General features: G+C 43.0%; 1 protein-coding gene and 1 pseudogene across 2 annotated transcripts; one reads left to right on the top strand and one right to left on the bottom strand.

Annotated features, from left to right (window-relative positions):
- The first annotated feature begins 324 nt into the window (after positions 1 to 324).
- On the top strand, positions 325 to 759 carry LOC123413614 (annotated as a pseudogene).
- A 545-nt stretch (positions 760 to 1,304) lies between these two features.
- On the bottom strand, positions 1,305 to 4,163 carry LOC123411850 (haloacid dehalogenase-like hydrolase domain-containing protein 3). Of its 2 annotated transcripts, none has more exons than XM_045104809.1 (9): positions 4,145 to 4,163; positions 2,931 to 3,239; positions 2,735 to 2,817; positions 2,525 to 2,608; positions 2,365 to 2,440; positions 2,168 to 2,240; positions 1,987 to 2,060; positions 1,709 to 1,802; positions 1,305 to 1,546 (listed from the first exon to the last, which is right to left on the bottom strand). In XM_045104809.1, exons 2-9 carry the CDS (start codon positions 3,157 to 3,159, stop codon positions 1,477 to 1,479), a joined length of 783 nt encoding a protein of 260 aa, XP_044960744.1. In that variant the 5' UTR covers positions 3,160 to 3,239; positions 4,145 to 4,163; the 3' UTR covers positions 1,305 to 1,476. The 2 variants fall into 2 exon arrangements, with proteins under 2 accessions (XP_044960744.1, XP_044960742.1); XM_045104807.1 differs by lacking the exon at positions 4,145 to 4,163 and adding an exon at positions 4,100 to 4,121.
- Between the last annotated feature and the right edge of the window lie 17,213 nt (positions 4,164 to 21,376).

Raw genomic sequence — 21,376 nt, 5'->3', positions numbered from 1 at the left:
TCAATTTTGGTTGTTTGCTTCAATATACTTGTCACAAGATTGCTCGCTGTTGGTATGCTTCAGCAATCTGTTTTCGTATGATGCTCCTGGTAATTTTGTTTCTACAGAAGTATATTTATCTTTTGAGTGTTAAAGTGTTGCTGATTATTACCATATCTGTGTATTAGGACAATTTTTTTTTCTTTGCTACCTGAACAATTATCTTCTGACACATTATCAGTCGGCTACTTTGACGCTGCAATATAATATAATTTTTACCTAGTTTCGATTCTAAAACAAAGTTCATTTTGTCTTTGCAGGTGCTGTTAGTGCATCACAAGGAAAATGGGAAGCAGAGCAGGTGGTGAACCCATAAACGAGCAAGTGGTTGCAAATACTTATGCTAACATGCGCACTGAAATGAACCAGCTCTACACCAAGATCACGGAGCTGGAAAAGGAAGTCAGCTAGCACTCTCTTGTTATTGGCGCCATAGAGCCCTTGGACCCCTCGAGGCGTTGCTACAGGATGATTGGTGGAGTCTTGGTCGAGAGGACCATCAAGGAAGTGCTTCCCGCGGTGCACCGGAATAAGGAGGGCCTTGAAGAGGTGGTGGCTCGCATGAAGGAGGCCCTGGAGAGTAAGAAGAAAGAGATGACCGAGTTTGAGCTCAAGTACAAGATCAGGATCCGGAAGGGGGGCGGCGGCGGTGCCGATGAAGAAGGCAGCATGAAGGAAGCCTCTGCGCAGGGTGTTCTTGTTGGCCCTGCTAGCCAGTAGAGCAGAATGAAACGACTTGCATAGTTCTTTATCAAAGCCAAATTGCTGTGTACCAACCTGACTGACAGTTTTCTCGTGCAGTTTATCATGCTACACTTATGCAGTAGTCGTGTGTAAAACTAGCTAGAGATTATGCTAGCTATATCAGGTCTTTGCTGGTAACTGCAGATTTTACGCAGGTTGTGGCATAATCTTGTGTCATGGTTCTATATTTTGTGCTTGAGAATTTTCATCCGTCGATGACTTGTTTTGGTTGGCGATATCAGATGTTTGGATTTGTTGTCTAAATGACAGGATAGATGATTTTTCTAGATCAGAGTTGAATAGGGACCCGATGAGGCTTTCCATGTAAGTCGTACCGCTCCTGAACTATGAACTTTAGTTCTCAAGCCCGTGCCTGGCCCAAAGCCTGAAATACAAATAAAATAAGCCCGAGCCCGGCCCGAACTACCTTTCAGGCTGCAAAACATGGCCCGAGCCCGGCCCAGGTTTTTCGGGCCGGGCTGCCCATGCCCGGGTATTAGCCAACCGGTCGACAGAACTGCTACTGAAAAGTATTATGCACATGTACCATTAGTATTCTTCTCAGCGCTTATTACAAGGACCACAACAGACCTTGTGGAGAAACAGATATATTTGGGCAAATTACAACTGTTATTAGGGCCCCTTACCAAACAAATGAACAAATCGAGCAAACAGAGTCAAAAGGCCCTGCGCTCATCGTGAGCCTTTTGCTACGATCCGGCGCTGTATCTCAGAAAATTCCTTCACATCTTCTCCCCACAGCCTAAAATGATCGACATCAGTAATAATCAGTTAGTCAGACGGCCAGCCACCGAACCAGATATTCAATACTCTCCTTTTTTTCGATAAATTAAATACCCGATACTACTGAAACACGATATCTGCACAGGGAAGAAACCACAATGTACAAAAGAAAATTGCATACCAGCACTCGAGTCCAATAGCGTTAGCACCCGCCTTGTCTGCAGTTTCATCATCTCCTACATGTACTGCATTGCTGGCTTCCACGCCAATTTGTTCTGCAACACATGAATATGAGAACCAGTTACATAATTTAGCCCTAACAAGCACACTGCATGCTGAAACTTCTTGTTTGTGGCTCAAACCTTAAAGCACAAACGTGTATCCAGAATCAGGCTTACAATTGTTACACTTCAAATACGTATGTAAAACTTAGCTTGAACAAAGTAAACTCTGCAATACCTAATGCTATTTTGAAGATCTCTGGAGCAGGTTTCTCATATCCAACCTCCGATGATACCACAATGGCATCAAACCTGGACAACTCAAGACCTTTTAGCGCATGGCCATTACTCATAGAAAAACAAAACCAATCATAATGAACCAGGATAGAGGTATTCAGACAGTAGTGGTGAGCACTTACATGTTGGAGACGTTGAGGTCCTTGAGCAATTTCCTTAGCCGTGTGTCAAAGTTAGATACAACAGCTAGCTTAACTGAAACCGAGACATTATTATTAACATGAGACATCCGTACAGATTAATTAGGGTCATACAAGAGTCTCAACAAACTACTGAATATCATAAAACGAAAAAGAAGAAGATACATGGGCTGTATGACCTCCAGCATCCTTTAAATCACGCAGTGTTCTGTAAGCTCCATCAGGCAGACGCCATGCATCTCCATGTGCATAGTACTAACAGATACGAACAATTCAATGTTAGCTAGTACATTATACAAGCAGCAGAGTCCAGAGGAAACAATACCGGTCTTGAGATACCTGATATACTTCTTCAAAATAATCACTGTTTGTGCAGTCAGTTGCTTCCGCCACGACAATCCTCCAGAACGGTCGCCCATCACCCTGCCATGACAAGCCAGTCCAGCATATCGTCCCCTCAACAACAATCAATCCACAGTTCTGCAGTCCAATATATGTATGCAACATTGCTATTTTATGATGCAATTATATTCCGTACACGGGGGTTACCTGGTACCTAAGCGTCTTGGGCCATGGTGCTGAGAAAGCCCGCTTGAATCCTTGCATGATATACTCTTTGGACTTCATCACACCTGGAGAAGAACGGCGAACAGCACAGGACCTTAGCACACACCATGTGTTCGATGAAATGGTCGAGCGAGATACATGTGAAAACAAAGCCGGTTTTTCCGGGGGATGTCCGAACCGTATGGACGGCCGAGGGTTGCATACGTCTCAGCGACTGGCTGCGCCAACTGCAGCAGCGTGCCACCGGCGTCGAGCAGCAGCCCACGATACGCCGGTGATCGCCCCTGGCTCCCACCCCCCGCGGCTCTGCGCACAGACCGCATGCCGGAGGAGGAGAAGGAGCGTCGGAGGGCGGCCGCCGGGTGCCGCCTGAGGAGGAGGGGGCAGCGCACCACCGCGGCGGGCATCTCGAGAAGTTCTTGCCGGAGAGACGAAGGTCGTGTTTGGTTGATCTGTGAATTCCCACAAATCTGCTGTGAGCTGAGAACTGCAGGAAAGCTAGAAGTTATTTGGCTGTGACCACTGTGGTAGGAATTGTCTGTAATACCACTAAGGCGTGAAAAAAATGTTTAGATGCTAATTGGCCACAAAGCAGTAGTAATTTGTACACCAGTTGACATTTCAATGACCATTTTGAACAGGAAAAAAGCATGTTCAACAACCATTTTTTTAAATGCTGCACACATATAAATTATATAAATCAGCATTATATATTATCGCAAGAGAAATGGATCACGCAAAATACATGTGGTTCACATGATGATGTCCTCCATCAACACAGCTAACATATCTTCCTCTCGCAGAACAAGCATCAGCTACTCTAATACATCATCACTCACAAAACTAAAGAGCATAAAAAATGTTAAACAGGGGAGACGAGCATCACAATAGTAAAATTACAGAGTATAACAGTTAGCCAAAGAATCGGCTGAACTTTGTTTCGGCAGCATCGTTCTGACGATAAGCAACGAACCATACTCGGAGAAGGCTGTAAGAAACAGATCTCTTGTTTAGGCCACACAAGCTGCACAGGCTTGTTCAATTTTTGGTCTTGTTTTTGCACAGGTATCTATCTTATCCTATAGTACTGAACAGCATAGGAGCATCATCAGTATAACGACCACGAAATTCATTTGCTAGACGCATTAAGAAGAACACAAAGTTGTGGATCTATCCTGGTTTAGCAATACAGAGTTTGGCAATTTCAACATGTGCTGTATGTTACAAGGTAGTTTTTCAGTGCTGGCTCGAACACAGTAGTCATTGGCATATGCAGTACTCACAGACAACTCCATCAGTAAAAATTAAAAATCAGGACAAAAAAAAAGAGAGAGAAGATAACAGAACAGAGCATGCCGCGGGAGGGGAGGGAGGGAGGAGGGCGGGCCGGACGAGGGAGGAGCGGCTGGCGCTGCCGGACTCGTGGGCGAGCCCGTTGGAGCGGGAGCTGCTGGGCGACAAGGGCAGGCTCGGTTCCTCCTCGGCCCCAGTCCCGTCCCCAAGAAGAGGGGGGAGGGAGGGAGCGTGTGGCGCGGCGTGGCTCCGGCGGCGGCTTGGGGTTAGGCGGGAGCGGCTGCTCCAGGGAGAGAGTCGCTGCTGGGCGGGAGGGGATGGTCCAAGGTGGCGGCGTCGGTGCTAGAGGCTCCGGCCGGATGGGTGGCGCCGGCGGCGGAGGCTACGAACCCTCCCCTGTTCGTTAGAAAAAATGATAAGGAGCGAACAGTAGGCGGAAACGGTTCCTAGAGAGAACACTCCATAGCACGGTGATTTGCTGCGATTTTTAATTTTTTACACAGTAATAGACACGAGCGCTCATATACACGTACATACACTCATCCCTATGAATGTATACATGCACATCCTATTCCCATGAGTATCTTTAAAAGACTGAGCCAACATATCATCTTAAGATTTACAAAGTCGCCATAGGCATCTCATCGTCAACTGGAACGTCTCCTTCCACTGAAAACGTATTGCCGAAAATCCTAAAATAAATTCAGGATTAATACAAGCAACAGAAATTAAACCCTTGTGGGTTAAGGATATCACTTTTCGTTTAATCATTCAATCACAGCTTGGTTTGCTATTGCCGCAATTTCTGTAGACGTACCATCTACCATGCATTAGTGCTATGAGCGTTGGAACTAAATAAGCTTTATAGCTCGCGGACCACTCCCACGATGTACTATAGGACCATCTGCAGTCGGAACCCTCGTACGCGTCTCAAACGTTCGAACAGACCCTCTGGTCGCTGGTCACGAAATTTTGACCCAATTGGATGCCTCAAACGGGTCTCAAAATGCTCAGGCTGACGAGCACCCCTGATCATATCCAGCCCAAATATAAAGTGGATATGGAGGAGCCAGTGCGCGCCCGGACACGCCCACCACGTTGATCTGGGTCACGCCGGCCCGCATCAACCACACATATATCCTCTATCCAAGCTAACCTCCAACCACCTTTGGCCTTCTTCGGCATGGCGGGTAGCAGATCCGAGTCCTTCAACTCCAGATCCATCGATCATGAGCTCATCCCACGCGGGCCCAAGGAGGAGACGGTCGTCCGACTTGTGCTCGGCCGCTACTGGGAGGCAACCGCCTGACGGCAGCACTCGGATTTGTAGCTTCGGGAACCCATTGCATCGGCACAACTGGTGCTTCGATCCATCGTCGCTGCCTCATCGGAGGCGGTGCGGTCTGTCTGGCGTCCAAACGGCATGGCGGACACACAACCCCTTTGTTGGCGCGTCGAGGACGCACCATGGGCATCGTCGGATGCTAACATGGCGCGGCGTGACCGTCGTGCGAGGCAATGCGCTCGAGGCGACGGAGGCCCTCGCGGCAGTGGACGTTGGAGAGGCAGAGTCACACTCTTTGGCGCCCCATATAATGCAAAGGTGCAGGCCCAGCAACCGCATCGTGGTGGACATTTTCTCTGCCGAGGAAGGATCCATCATCGACGTGACGTCCACCGGCACTGTCAGGGTTATGGGATCCGACGAGGAAGAGTACGGAATGGGAGACGGGGGGGGGGGGGGGGGGGGGGCTCGCCTTCCCTGAGCCGAATAGTGTCTCATGTCCTACTCTATCTTGCTGGTGACCAGACCGACACTACGAGGGGCGCAGCCTGCCGTCGGACATGGGGACAATGGAGCTGGACGAGCTTCGCTTGTATTAGGTTTATGTTGCTTGTAATAATATGTATTCGAAGTTTCTAACTTGAGGTGTCTCATAGTAGAATTGATTATTTAAGGCGTGACTAATCAGTGTTCGCGAAAGCGCCCGGGCGCGTCCCCGGGCGTTTGAGGGATAGGATTTATCAAGTACGGCTGTAGACGTTATAAGGGAAGCCCATAAGGAGGACCTTTTGGCTTAGAGCACCTACAAACGGATTTGGCAAATCCGACGCCCTATATGCCCGCGGGCGCGTTCGGGTGCGTCCGCAGACGGCGGCTGACGCTCTCTTAAATGTTGGGTCGTACATTTACATATCAAATGCAATTCTCAAATCCATGCAATCCATGCACGTTGATCATCCGATACAAATTGTCTGAATTCAGCAGTTCCAACCAAGCAAATCAAATCACAGTTCAACAAACCGGACATGCCAAAATAAAATCAATGTTCGAGCGAGAAAGGGTGTTTGTCGGATCACTGGTCAGACGCGGTCATCCATGCCTCCTTCTCATGCAGTTTGTCCTACTCCGCCTGGGCAGCCAGATCCACCTGCATCTAGGGTGTGTGCTTCGCATGCATCCTAGCCGCATGATCCGCTTCCGCAGTAGCCCTTGTCGCATCTTGCGCCCTAAGGTCATTGATCTCATGCTTCTTCTTTGCAATTCACTTCTACGCATTCTCATCTAAGAGTGTTTCGTTCGTGACCCGTGCGAGTTGCGACCTCTCCTTCTTCGTCTCGATCTCTCTAAATGTCTTGGCCTTCTTGAGTTCCCATTTCATCGCCGCCTCTTGCTTCTCCAACTTGATCGTCTACCTTTTCCAGCCTCTTCTCCATCCTCATCCGATCCCACTCCATCCTCTCCTTTTATGCATCCAATATGAGCTTGTACATCTCCTCTTTCTTGTTCTCCCATGTCAAAAAAATGATTGTCCATGTGCACTACATTTTTGTAGCCGTGGCATCACGGGAGAACCTTGCCTTCTTACACTTGTTTTCCGTGACTTGTCAGTTATCCTTTGTCACGGTAGCTCTTCCATTCGTGATGTGACAACATCGTCATCTTCATCGTCCAACCCAATGGATTGGTGGTAGCTTTAGCCATCATTCCTCTCCTTGCCGGCTTTGAGATCGGTCATAACTTGTGTTCACTTTAGCTTGCCATTGAATATGACCCAACAATGGCTAAAAGAAAATATGTTCTTCTCGAGCTCGTGATACATAGTAGTCGTCACCTCTGTCTAGCAAGCAACATACGTACATGTGAGCACAAGAATGCAAACACAAGAATCATATTCTAATGACAACGAGATGAGGCAATTGAGCTTATGTGAATTGTCACTCCCGTCCCACTTTGAGGGCGTTTTATCACTTCCATCCGAGCCTAATCATTGTGTGGGGCATCTCACAAGCATATCGAAGCTATAAAATATGTGCACAATGTTGCATGTGAAGACATGCCTTTATTTGTCTCGGAGTTGTAGAAAACTACATCTGGGCCGTTCAACGGACCAAATTAGGACCACCGACCACGTTGAATGACAAACTACATCCGGACAGCTTAGTGCAGACACTTACGGGAGATTTGAGGGTCCGCTTTGAAGATGCCCTTGTGGACAAGTTTTTTGCGTACACCTAGTGTGGATGTCTTTCTGTTGTGTGTTCACCAAAATATTCTCTAGAAGAAGTTTTAGAGATTCGGAAGGTTTGGAAATGACAAGGACTACAACATTTTTAGAATTTAAACATATGTACATATAGTGTGCATGGGTTACCATGGAATCTTACAAGGGTTTTTAGACACTCACTGTTAGTTAATACTCCCTCCATTCCTAAATAATTGTAGTTGGGGAGAAATAACACTAGTTGAGGGAGTCGAGGAATCTGGGGTCCTCGGGTGGTCGGCTAATCAATATCGAGTGGCCCACCGGGCCGCATTGTAGAAGACCGGGCCTTATAACGACCTCTACTCGGAAAGGAATATCTCGAGGATTGGCGTGTACCCCAAGCTTGGAAGGACTAGATCGGCTCATCTATCCCCTCGCGGTAGTCAGTAACTTGTAAAACCCTAGGGTCCCTGGTGTCTATGTAAACCGGGAACCCCAATCTGTGTAGTAGAGGCTGAATCATCTAGGGTTTTAGCATATACAATCTCAAGGTAGAACCACTCTGTAATCATCTTCATCAATATAACCGAGAAGGACGTAGGGTATTACCTCCACAGGAGGGCCCAAATGTGGGTAAAACCACCGTGTCCCCTTCTTCCTGCAACCCATTGATCCTAGATCCACAATTCGGGACCACCTACCCGAGATCCGTCGGTTTTGACACCGACATTGGTTCTTTCATTGAGAGTTCTACTGTTGGATCGCCAAACCGATCGATTGGTTGTGTAATCGTCACAATAGGATCAACAAGAGGGACATCTTCGTCTCCGGACAAGTCCTTTCGTTCTGCAGCATCACACTGGATGCAAACTTAAGGCCACCCATTAGTCCTGGCCGGAGTCACCAACCGGAACTTAAGGGTGGGGTATATAACCGCCCGCCGCCCTCCCCCCACCAATCTTCCTCCACTCCCGCGACGCCAAACCTACGCACGCCGCCACCTTGCTGTCGGAGGACATCGCCGCCATCTCCACTCCTCCCCCCAACCCCGCCGCCGCCATCTCCACTCCTCCCCCCAACCCTGTCGCCGCCATCTCCACTCCTCCCCCAACCCCGCCGCCGCCATCGCTGCTCCTCTCATCTCCGACCCCGACGCCGTCATCGCGGCTCCTCTCATCTCCGACCTCAACACCACCGTCGCCGCTCCTCCCCCCGACCCACTCCATCGACCCCGATGCCAGCCACCAGGAACCTCCATCAACTCCGCCGCCTCCTCCCACGGTGTGCCTCCGCCTCCCCCTCTCTGTTTGCTCCCTCACCGTGTGCGGCGGTTCCTCCTAGATATCAAAACAATGAACGATTTTTTGTTTGGAGAATTTTAATGTGATATCATGTTCATGTGTTGTCATTTACTTAACTCTAAATGTTTACCAAATGTTAATATTTGGTGAAGCCATAATGTAAGATCCAAATTTTATTTGGAGAATGTTCATAATATGTCATTTCCACTATGGATATCAGCTTATTGTTTACTGAGTGAGATGCTATGATGTGAATATTCAAAAATGAACTTTTTATTAGATAACATGTTTGCCGGTCATTTTGGATTACATCATATTTGATGTTTTACGATAATGTTGGCTATTAGTGTATTAAATAAGGTTGCTGGTCATTTTGTGATTCGAAGTTTCTTGAATCAAACAAGAATTTTTTTATTAGAGATTCATTTGTGAAATCCAGTGTGAATTAGTGAAAAAATTCAGTGCAAACCATAAACTCCAGAAAAATCAGTGAATAAAATTCAGTAGAAGTGTTGTTGTAGAACTGTTTCCGCTCGTAATGTCTTGGAAATTGATTCAGAAGTTTGCAATGTTGTAATCTGATTAATTGAACTGCGAGAAAATGATGCATAGTCCATGAGTAAATGTCAAGATCCAAGATACTTGTATGCATGCCTTCTTGGCTATAGTTTATTTTCCTTTCTTTAGTTTGTTTCGGTTGTAAATAAAGAAAGCATAATTGTAATAAAATAATAGCTAGTTATCTCACTGAATCTAAGAATAGGCAGTTAGACTATAGTTTCTTTTCCTTCCTTTAGTTTGTTTTGATTGTAAATAAAGAGAGCATAATTCTGTTTTTTCATTAAATACACATATGTTAATCTTAGAATCAATGAGCATTAAAAAAAAAGTTGCCGTCGATTTTTAATCTTATATAGAATCCTGAACATGGGAAATGGCGTGGTCCGACGATGATAGGATCCCTTCATGCTATTTGTGTTGGGATGACATGGGTATATGCGACCGTTATCCTCACCTAGACAACGGTTCGTCCTTCACCGCCAAGCTAACGGATCACTTTGATATTATTACGGTATGTAAAGACGGCATGTATTTTTTTATTAGTGAAATATGATGTATGCTTTTTTGCTTTAGTTAACCTTTAATTTTCTTTTGTACATTTCGACTAGTGCGTTCCCTACCATGCAAGATTTGCTGTCTTGGACAAGTTTTATTTTAAAGAGAAGGAGAGTAAAGAGCCTAAGATAGCTCACCTAAGAACGGAACGTTTCCCTTTCGTTGTGAAGGTAAAAAATGAAGAAGATGACACATATTTTGGTCGTTCTAATTGTAGAGCATTATGCAAGGCACATGGGTTGAATAAGGACATGAACATTAACTTCGATCTTGGTATGATGATGTCATGATAATAATATAGAAATTTGGGTACATGTGGAGGATGACTTGATTCCAGTTCTACCTGAGGTGCGTTTGTCAACAGATTTGTTAGGTAATTTATATTGATTATTGAAAAGTATCTGGTACTCATCCCGACTAAATTTCTTTATTTTCAATTATTAGCGTATTTTCGTGTTACAAGAACTACACGACAGATAATAGATCGGACCTACTACAGTTATTGCTCCGAGCTTACTTGGTTGGAGAAAAATCATCTCATCTCATTTATTCATGATGTTGACTATCGTGCTAAAAATTACATGACTGACAATGTTTATCATGGATATGTGCCACTAGTGCACTAGTTGAGCCCTTATAACATCACTTCAGACAACTTTGTAAGCATTTTTTTACCATTGCGTCACTAGTCCATCTTTTTTATAAATCGTTCTTAAGAAAAACCAGTTTGCTAACTATATTATTATTACTAATGTTCTTCAACAGGTACTGCCGCCAGCGACCGTGCCTAAATGGATGTATAGAAATGGTGATTCGCAAATGGTTAGCTTACGACCAATCCTGATTAATTACCATGGTAAATGCTCCCTCCGTTTCTAAATATAAGTCTTTTTAGAGGTTTCACTAGAGGACTACATACGGATGTATATAGACATATTTTAAAGTGTTGATTCACTCATTTTAATCCGTATGTAGACCCTTAGTGCAATCTCTTAAAAGACTTATATTTAGGAACGGAGAGAGTACATGATATCTCAAAGTGAAGAAAAAAAACAAAGGATGGAGAAATGCAATACAAGCATCCACGATACCGCTTGAAGAGGAATACTTGCGCATCCCAGAAGTTGGAGATAGATTGATCTGTTTTCTTCAATGGGAAGATGTCGGAGTTCGCCTTTATTATGCTTTTTTTTTACCTAAGAGAGAGCAATAATTAGTGTTTCAACCTTGTGATAACTTGGTAACTTGCTGATATGATAACAACCAGAGTGATGAGGAGTTTACCTTTTTATGATATTTTACCTAGAACGATGACGAGTTTTTTCACTAGTATAATAACAAATGCAGTGATGAGGAGTTGATTAAGATGATGATGAGTTGTTGGACGTTGAATGATGATGATGAGTTGTTATATGACATGTACCAGTACAAATTAGATAGATGCAATAGACCAAGTTGAATTAGAGGAAAATCCGATGTTGCGATTGCGGACTTCGGTGAGGATGAAATATGCAAGTACACAAGGATGAAATACCTTAAGATGCGATCTGTGCAAAAAGAACAAATTCATGGACTTTTGGGATGAATAGTATCATGTGTTAAAATGTCATAAATTTGTCTTTCTTGCATATACCTCATTTCAACGTTTTTTGTTCTAAAAATTTACACACATGTGTGTTATGCCTCTATGTATATTCATATTTATTTTCAAAAAAATTTAAAAATTAAAAATACAAATTTTGATGAATTTTGGATTTTTCAAAAATAGGGCTCCATGGAGCCCGAGCTCCAAAATGCCCCACTCCATGAACCAGTTATATGAAGTTGCCACATCATATATAGCTACTATATATAGTCCACTTGTATAATAGTTAGCTATAGACATTTACTACTTTATCACTTGACCTACTTTTTTCTCTCGTAAAGTTTTTTGGAGCTCGTGCTGCAGCTGACTATTAATCTATGGTCTGCCTTAAAAAGAAAAGAAAAAGGTGTAGTTACTTTGGAAGGGCCGTGAGTTTATTCTCCGGAAACTTGGTTTTAAGAAAATTAGGGTTGTTGTCTTCTTAGCGAATTATCGTAGAGCTGAGGGGACGAACCATGTGTTGGTTGCATCACTCACTGTACCTTGTTACTATCATAGATGAATACGACTGTATGCTTTCCCTTGCAAAAAAAGCAAACAAATGATAAAAGGGGGATGTGATAAATGAAACTATTGATGGAAATAACGAGTGATCATGTATTGAAGGTCACATTTATTGAATGGATATGCATGCTATAAGGATAGAGTTAATAACGTCCAAAGAAACAAAAAAATAATCAGTGCACATGGCGCTATATATTGACATAGCTGCTATGGCAAATTGGCAAGAACAATACAAGGACAAATAAAAAACTAGCAAAATACTCGAGTACTCCTTATGGCGCCTATCAAGAACAGCGTGCAGGCTATGTGCCTGATGGCTGTTGTTGTCATGTCTATCACTTTCTTGCCCTCTCATGGGTATATTTATTCCGTCTTCTTTCGTGTTAATATTTGCATACACCGTTGGATGTTATTAATTGGGAAGTTGTTGTTGTGATCCTCGTCCTTTACGTGCAGATACGATGGGCACGACGGTCCGCACGTCGTGTGTTGTTATGAAACACTGCACAATCGGTCAATGCCAGAAGAATTGTTCAGCGCGTGGATATGATAAGGATAAAAGCAGTTGTGTATCCTTTGAAGATAACAATTGTTGTTGTTTCAGTAAGGGAATACCGCCACCAAGATGACTTACAAACCAGCCTTGCTAATGTCAAATAAGAATATTTTACGTAATTGATGTGGTAGATTCAATGAACTTTAAACTTACTCTGTGAATGCAAGGTTTAAAAGGAAATTCATCGATGCATATAAAAGTTCATGCTCATTCAGTGATAGGCATGCATATGTCTCGGCGGAGTTGCCACGACTGCCTCTCTGGAACCGTTGTCGACATCCTCCCCTCCTTTATGAAGGTTACCGAGGCAGAAAACAGCGAACAAAATGTCAATGTATACATGTTTGTTGATGATTTTCGATGCCCACATGGATGTTTGTTGATAATTGTTGTTATAAACATGTTCGTGATTCTATTGAAAAAACAAAACGATGCCATTTGCTTCCTATCTGCAATGCAGTTTTTTTTATAGCATTCAAGTTCTATTGAACAAATTCCTCCATACAAAATTTATGTCTATTGAATTTAACTCCATCGATTAATGGATTGTCAATTAATGCAGTTAATAGGATGAATCACCAATTAATTGTTAGTTTCAAGACGAGCGAGCAACTACCAGTTGATGATTTCCTCAACGTTTGTTGCAAGTAATGCAATTTAATGCACGGTTTTGCTTCTACGAGAGGCACGATTTTGCTTTCACGAGAGGTACAACCGTGCCTCTCAGAAAGAAAAAAAATATGATTTTTTTTTCTTTTGCAAGAGGCACGGTTTTGCTTTCGCGAAAGACGCGATTTTGTCTTTAAGAGTTCTGTTTTTCTATCGCTAGAGGCATGGTTTTTTCATCCGATTTTTGTCTGGTTTTTTTCGTGAAAAAAAGTTCTTCAAAAGCTATCAACATGGGATCTAATCTTAAAGACCTCGACAACGTGAAAACTGTTCGAATTTGGACGCACGGTTTATAAGATAAAATGTTTTAAAAATACGTATTTATGAAAAAGAGAGAACTTCCAAGTTGCAACAAGTGACACACATACAGCGCGTCACTTGTTGCACCTAGAAAGATGGGAAAGGAGTACTCCTTAATTAGTGATTTCGCAGCAAGACCAGCGTTCCTAAACCCAATTGGCCCATTCTTTTTTGTGTTGTTGGTAAGGTGAGCCACATGTTTCAATCTCTTTAAAATTTTAATAAAGGTCTTTATATTTCTCCAGAAAAAACTTTATATTAGAATAAATATTAACTTGAAGTTCCTTCCGGACAATGGATCTCGGAACCGTAGTTGGACAGTCTGCGCTGGTACTCTATGAATTCTATTCAAGACTACATGGGCACAATTGTATCAAAGATATTGAAAATATGAGCAATTTACCATAGGATTTTATTAAAAAAAAACTAGAATAAACATAACCACCATGATAAAGACGGAAGAAGGCATGCAATGTAGAGATGAGATGACAAAAGACATATATGCACATATGATCTAGAAAATAAACATATGTGTAACCGTTCTATATAGACAAGGTATCATATGAAGTGATGAGCAGAAACGGAACATATCTAGAAGAGATACTATAGCAAAAAGTTGCGGTAGGAACTGAAAGAAGAAGAACATGAGTACGTACTGAGTTGCAGCAGCAGTAGGATTGGTGTTGGCGTTGTCGTTGGCCATGTTACCAGAGAGGTGGTCGACGTTGGGGAAGTAGTCGTCATTCGGGAAGAAATCGTCGGTGTCCGCGATGGAAGCCAGTAGTCGCGCTGAGCGCTCCCCAAAAACCTTATCGCCCTTCTCCCGTACAGGACTCGAAGAGACGGAGTTTCGGAGCCTACTGTCCCGACGAACGATGCAAGCCGCAAGACGGGATGGGGAAGAACGTAGCAGTAGCACAGGAAAAGGAACTAGTGGCGAAGGGAACTTCTGATGCATAAGCTGCGTGGCAAAAATTTAGTTCGGCTCATTCCCGCAACCCACGTCGTGACGAGGCGGGCGACGGAGGAGGAGCGCGCGTGTATGTCTCTCTTGTTCTCAAGCTCATACATATGTGGAAACATCCTCCCTTATAAGAAGGTCCAACTCCCACTAAACTAGCAATGTGCGACTAAACATTTCCACCTCTTGCCTTGCATAAATGGGCTGCATGGGCCTCTAGGATTTATTAGTAATTTTCTGAAATTATATATATTAGGCTGACCCATATTTGAACAAAATTCCAGCAAAAGATTCATACATGACCTACAGACTAAGCAACATAGAGCTCCGATCTGTTTTCTAGGAAAGTAAGAAGATTTGTGGTTTGTCTGGTAGGTGCTAGTTACAATGCGCGCCCATGCACCATGGTTCTGTGTGTGCTTCCGACTCAATTTTCCAATACATCCCATTCACCCTAGTGCATGTCATGTTGTGTGACAGGCAGTGCCATTCACCCAACTCCTTATTGGTGCTCACCTCCCATGCTTTGCCATCCTCTACCAGTCTCCTAAAGTGATCCATCTATATGGGAAATAAGCTAGCTATTTATAGGAGGTCACGGATTGATCAACCATGTGTGTGGCCAGGAAATCATCATTGCTTCACCAAATATCTCATTCCAACAATTGTTATTGTTGCTGACATTCATACCACTCATGGCATTTCTAAACATGAGAGCCCTTCTTGTGTGAACTATCAACGTGACTATGATTTATTTCCTCACGAGGACAAACACACTACGGCAGTGGCGGATCCAGGTTTTGAAGTTACCCAGGGCGAACTTTACAGAAAACTTGGGCATGATCTGTATACACAGTGACTTCTCCATCTAGCGGCACTGCGTCAGCTGTTGGACTTGGGCAGTAGCGGCGAGCCGACGTGTGCCGAGACGTAATTATTTTCTTTTTGGAGCAAAACGTGATAGATCGAGTGTGGGTTGGATTAGGAATTGGAAACGTTCAGACTCAAAGGCCTACAGAGAATAACGGGCATTTATCTAATTGGGCCTTTACTACCGATTTACAGTCACTTTATAACTGGCCCATCTCTAAGCATAACGAAATGTTTTCTTCTCTTTCTCGTCGTTCTTCTCGAGTCAAACCTCACAGGCTATGGCTGAAACAGATCCCACGTCTAGCTGCCATGACATGGGCATCAGTCAAGTAGTAAGACGTACCTAGGTACGAAAATTTTACCCGAGGCGGCCGCCCCTACACGACCCCACGCTGGCGCCGCCCCTGCAGAATGCCAAGCAGAGAATCAATTGAGGTAGCAAGGGAAAGGGGAAAACTAGCGTTCAGATGAGAGTGTAGAGGAACAACGTGAATATGAGATTATGAAGGGCGAGGATGCTAGAACTCTTTTTTGGCATGTCAGTATATATAAACTATAGAAAACCCGCTAGTTATACTGATGAACGAGAAGCCGATGAATGAGGGGCTAACGGTGTCCAACGAGATCCACATACCATTTTATATTTTTATGCAGAGACCATAGTGCTTCCTCCGTTTCTTTATATGAAGTGTATTTGTTTTTTTATGAAATTTCATAATGTAAGGTGCATTTCTTATAATTCCTCGTAAATTTTCTTTTAGCCCCTACGAAAAAAAAGGAAGTATCTCTCGTTCGATTGCTTGTATCTTTCTTTGTAGAGAAAAAAAAAGGAAAATATTATTGTCCCGTTTATGTGTACTCGTCCTTTCCTAGACTGAAAGATTTACTTAACTCTAATAAATGATTTAGCCGAGGTTAATTTTGTCCTAAATTATGTATAATTATGTGCCTTGGTCATCGTGTCGAAAATAATAACCTTACACGAAGAAATAAAGGAAGTGCATGCTAGGGTTGTAACCAAACTAGTCAAGGGAAGGCGAAATGTTGCTTCTTCTCAAAACCTACTCGACCAATCAATCAGTCGGCCAGTCCCACCCATTCTAGGATTCTTCAATTACACCGAGGTGAGAGAGGATGAAATCAGGCAATGTGATTCAGATATCTCTCCCCCGAGGACAAACACACGATGGGGTACCAAACAAAGAACAGATGGATGTATGTATGGAGGAAGGGGAGGCGGAAACCATGGTTCAGGTGAGTGTGCAAAGGAACTGCGTGAACCTTGTAGAGCGAGTCTGCGGCGGCGATGTTGATAGAGAGGCGGGCTGATGCGGTGCTCGACGATGGCTTTGTGTTGCTATTCTCTGCTCTTCCCCTCTGCTGCTACTTTAGAACTATATTTTCTCTAATAGAAAAAAAATGGTTTGGATGGGCACCATTTACCAGGTTGCTCCATACAAATCGGGCTGAGCTCAAACATAAACACTTGCTGGTACGATAAAGTAGCTCGACCGGATACATATTGACGACCAGCCTCTACGGTAAAGTAGCTCGATTGGATACATATTGTTGACCAACCTCTTTTTTTTCCTTCTGGGAAGGTGAGCAATGGATTAAATTCTAAACTAGTCCAATCTTTGAAATCATTGTTTTAACTTGAAATAAAAGGTTAATCCTAACCAACTACGGCCAATATTACGAAATAGATCGATGAGCTGCGGTAGTATATGGTATTGTCCGATAAATTAGGAGATGTGGTGGTAAACAAATGTGATAAACAAATGTTTATTTGTAAATATTGACTTCATGTCACTGAGTGGATAGATCATACGCTCATGTGGTTGAATTACGTCGTGTCACTGCTATTCTGCTAATACCTGACATGTCTATAAATCACGGGAGATCATCCACGATTATGAGCACGATGATGTAGAAGACAGAGGCGTCATTAGATCCACTCTTATGCAACTTGACTGATGCAATCTACGTACATTTGATAACACAAAGTCACATTTGATAACACAAAGTCACATACATTTGATCGCATACATTTGATAACACAAAGTCACATTTTGTTTGCCTGTACAGCGATAAGAGCTTTAAATGGTTCAGTCCCTTCTAGTTACACGCATCATGAAATTATGCTTCTATATGTGCCACTACCTCTAATTCCCAATGCATCTCATTCTCCACCAGACTGTGCTATCTAACTGGTGGTGCCATTCACCCCGCTCGTGATTGGTGCTCTCCTCCCACGCTTCTCATCCTCTGCGAGTCTATCAACTAAATGTGATCCGTTTACATGGGGAATAAGCTATTTTATACAGCAGGTCACATAATCGGGACATCAATATTGCTTCACCAAACATCACATGCCAACTGTTGTGGTCATTTAATTCTACTATGAGTTGTGTAGTTTCCGACATTTATAACACTCGTGGCATATCTAAATACAAGAAACCCTAAGTTGAATGTTCCTAGTGAACCATGGGAATGAAGTTGTCCTGAACTCAAGCTATTATAAAGGATTAGGGTTTGATGAACCATGTATACAACCCTGTAGGAGTTATTATATAGTATATTACTCAATACAACTTTTTTCAATCATGTTTAGTTATTTTTAAATATGTGATTTAATTGCCTTGATCTCCAAAACTTGTATACTTCAAGAGGGATATGGCAATCTTAAACATGTGAGGTAGTAACCACACCATTTCAACAATCCCTCAACCATACTTATTTAAGTAAAAGACTGCTGAATTAAATTCTATAGGAATTTATTTGCATTAGCATTTACAAATTAACTCCGTAAACTAAACGTATTGTTCTAGTGAAGTGACTGACAAAACTGCTCAACAAATTGTTTTATACATATAATATTTATATACAAAAAAATCATGAGTCCAATAATTAAACCTATTTTGGAATAGTAGCTGCCTTCGTTAGGTATTCAGAGAGACGTGGTTAGAGTCTTGAGAGAAACATATGATTAGATCATTTCACTAACTGAGTTATAACTATGCAACATCACAGCTACACAATTTCCTAGCAATGAAATCAATATGCAGATTCAGTTACTTGGATAGATGGATGTTCTTTGTTTATAAGATGATTTCCCAATTCACACAAGTTTATCTCGGTTTCTAGCTTTCAAGTGCGCTCTCGCATGTCTCAGTCATTTTCTCCTTGTTGTGAATACTTATGTGATTGCGTAGAGTCAAATATGAAGCCACAGATGTACTTATCCAACTGCACAGTTCATTCATGTGCCCTTTTCTTTTGATACTTGAACACCATTGTCATTGTGAGCACAATATGTCACATTTGATTGAAATGTGATAGTTATGCATGGAAACTGATGCAGGTTTACTGCTCGAGCACTAGTACTTTTTTCTCGATAAAAGACAATATGTTAATATCAAATTGAAACAATGCAATGTCAAAATCTAGCTGAGACATGACAACTAGAAATCCCCATTTCCCCCACCATTTCAAATGTTCTTTGGTAACGATGGAAAAAACACTATGGAAAAATAAGAAAGAATATGTCCATGACGTGTGGTTGGCAAAACTATGGAAAAAAACACTTTCTATACTAACTATGAAAAAATGTGTCCATGACGTGTGGTTGGCAAATTTATGGAAAAAAACACTTTGTATACTATTCAATTCAGCTTCGTAAGGTGTGTGTGTGCGCGCGCGCGCGTGGGCGCGTGCGTGCGTGTGTGTGTGTTTGAACCATCGACCGTGCTAGAACCTTGGGGACGGTTTCCTTATTCTCATTCTTCTCTTTCTTTACTTGAAGATCAAGCCCTTTGTCTTCCTTGTCGCGGGAGGAAAAACAAACTTTGGAAAGCTCTTTGCTATCCTCTTCATATTCTAAATTTTCCAAAAATCTCATAAAAACGAAATTAGCAAGTAAAAAATGTGAGAAGGTCAAGCATATAGTAATAATATCATGCATCAAAGGTACTTACAACATACTAAAATCAACATGCAAGCTCATTTTCTAAGTCAACAATAGCAGCAAAAATAGCATGATGTAGAGCATTATTCAAAACAAAAGTAATTGGATAAATGGAGGAGTCACATACCTCCAACCGAATTTGAAAATAGTGTGAGGAGCAAGCAGATCAAAATGGCGCATCAAAGCACCAGGAAAATTTTGATAATTTATTTGGAATATTGTAAGACGGTAGGGTACATATTTTTCCTCGGGGGTATTTTTCTCACCATGTTTTCCTAAGGATACGTAGTAACATAGTTGTTTCCTTACAGTTTTAAGAGTATTCATTAGGACCCCGCAAAAATAAAGAGCATTCCTTGGGGCCTTTTTCATTCAAAGGATTTTTGGAGGATTATAATCCTTAGAAATTTTCCTACGCTGGTCATCTAATCCAATAGAAACTTTCTCTGAAGTATCATTTGTAGTACATATCATAGAAAAAACAACGTCCACTTAAAATTCTTGAAATAAAGCCTTTGATGGAATCAAACAAATGCAAATCATGTAGGTTTCAAATGCGCCTTTACAATCCTGGAATATCCTGACACCGTATATCGTGGAGGCTCGTCCCTTCAGAGTCTTCTCTGTTGGCTTGGCATATCATGCTTTGTGCCAAAGGCCGTCTATGGCCTGGACATCGCCGTTGTGGAAAACACCCTTACCATTGAAAATTAAAGAAAATGATTGCCAATTGTTGAGAGACCACCTACCATCTAGGACGTAGGTGACCAAGAGACACAACCCTGATAATGGGTTGTGTCGTCTGTGTTTTGTTTGTGAGGCACTGGGCTGGGCTGGGCGATCCTAGCCTGGTCAGGTTCATGCAAAGCTGTGCCAACCAATTCGGGAACACGAGATGGCTCTTCTAGCTGGTGTTTGCGGCACTGGGTTCGACGTTGTTGACGACACGTAATAAGATGGTGATCTAGCGGGTGTTTCTAGGCGGGCCTTTGACTCCATCTTCATATTTGCATTTTTGCAGCACTGACATCCGTTGTATAGGTAGTGTGATTGCGGTCAACTGAGCCTTAAAGATGGATCTGATGAATGTTATTGTTCCCTGACTGGCCTAGCCGCAGACTTCCTAAAACACTGGCCACTCGGTAATCTTTTTTCATCTTTTCTTTATACTTTATTAGGGCGTGTTTGTGTTGTTGCTCCAGCCGGATATTTCAATTGACTCTCTTGCAATAGACTTTCGCCCTGCTTTATATATAAAGCAAATATTCCAGCATCCACACAACCACAACCCAACAAAGTGAAAAAACATAAAATGACTGGGGCCACAGCACAGTCACGCCCAAGAGAAAGAAAAGGAAACATAAAAGACCACCATAGGGGCAAGCTAAGATGCAGGCGAACGGACGGAGAGCCGTCGGGCGGACGTCAGCAGTGCGTCCAGATAGAGCTGAAGCCAGACACGGTCTCGGGGCCTAGCGAGCGGATGCCAGAGCTGCAAGAAGGCAAGAAATTTGAAGAATGAGTCAGAGGCATGCCGCTGGAACACGCGCTCAATCACTATTTTATTGCGAGTAGTCCAAAGAGTCCACATCATTGCTGCGAAGACCAGCCAGAACAATCGACGCTTACGGCCAACCTGGGTGGCCCTTATCTACAGAAACTCTGCAAGATCATGAGCCTACCACTCCGGTCCCAGAGCCTCACGCACAAAGCACCAAAGGGCATGCGCAGCTACCCAGGAGAATAGAATGTGTGCTCCTGTTTCCGAAACGTGGCACAGGGAATATTTCAATTGACTGCACTTGAACTTGTTGTTTGGACGTGATGATGGTGGTGATGGATTTATTTATAAATAAAACGGGGCGAAAGCCTATTTCGAAAATTCTCCACGGTAAATGAAATGGGAAATTCTGGTGGTGGTGAGGTAGCATACATCCAAATCTCCCCTAAT

The sequence above is a fragment of the Hordeum vulgare genome, chromosome 7H, assembly GCF_904849725.1.
Source record: "Hordeum vulgare subsp. vulgare chromosome 7H, MorexV3_pseudomolecules_assembly, whole genome shotgun sequence".
Taxonomy (NCBI): domain Eukaryota; kingdom Viridiplantae; phylum Streptophyta; class Magnoliopsida; order Poales; family Poaceae; genus Hordeum; species Hordeum vulgare.
The sequence above is the reverse complement of the archived record's forward strand: the minus strand, read 5'-3'. Positions and strand labels throughout refer to the sequence as shown.

Bases quoted from the DNA above. Each gene is read 5' to 3' on its own strand.
- LOC123411850 (XM_045104807.1), bottom strand. The intron at 2,818-2,930 runs GTTCGGACATCC...GTTCTTCTCCAG, and splicing joins AACCCTCGGCCGTCCATACG to GTGTGATGAAGTCCAAAGAG. The intron at 1,803-1,986 runs GTATTGCAGAGT...CATGTGTTGCAG, and splicing joins GATCTTCAAAATAGCATTAG to AACAAATTGGCGTGGAAGCC.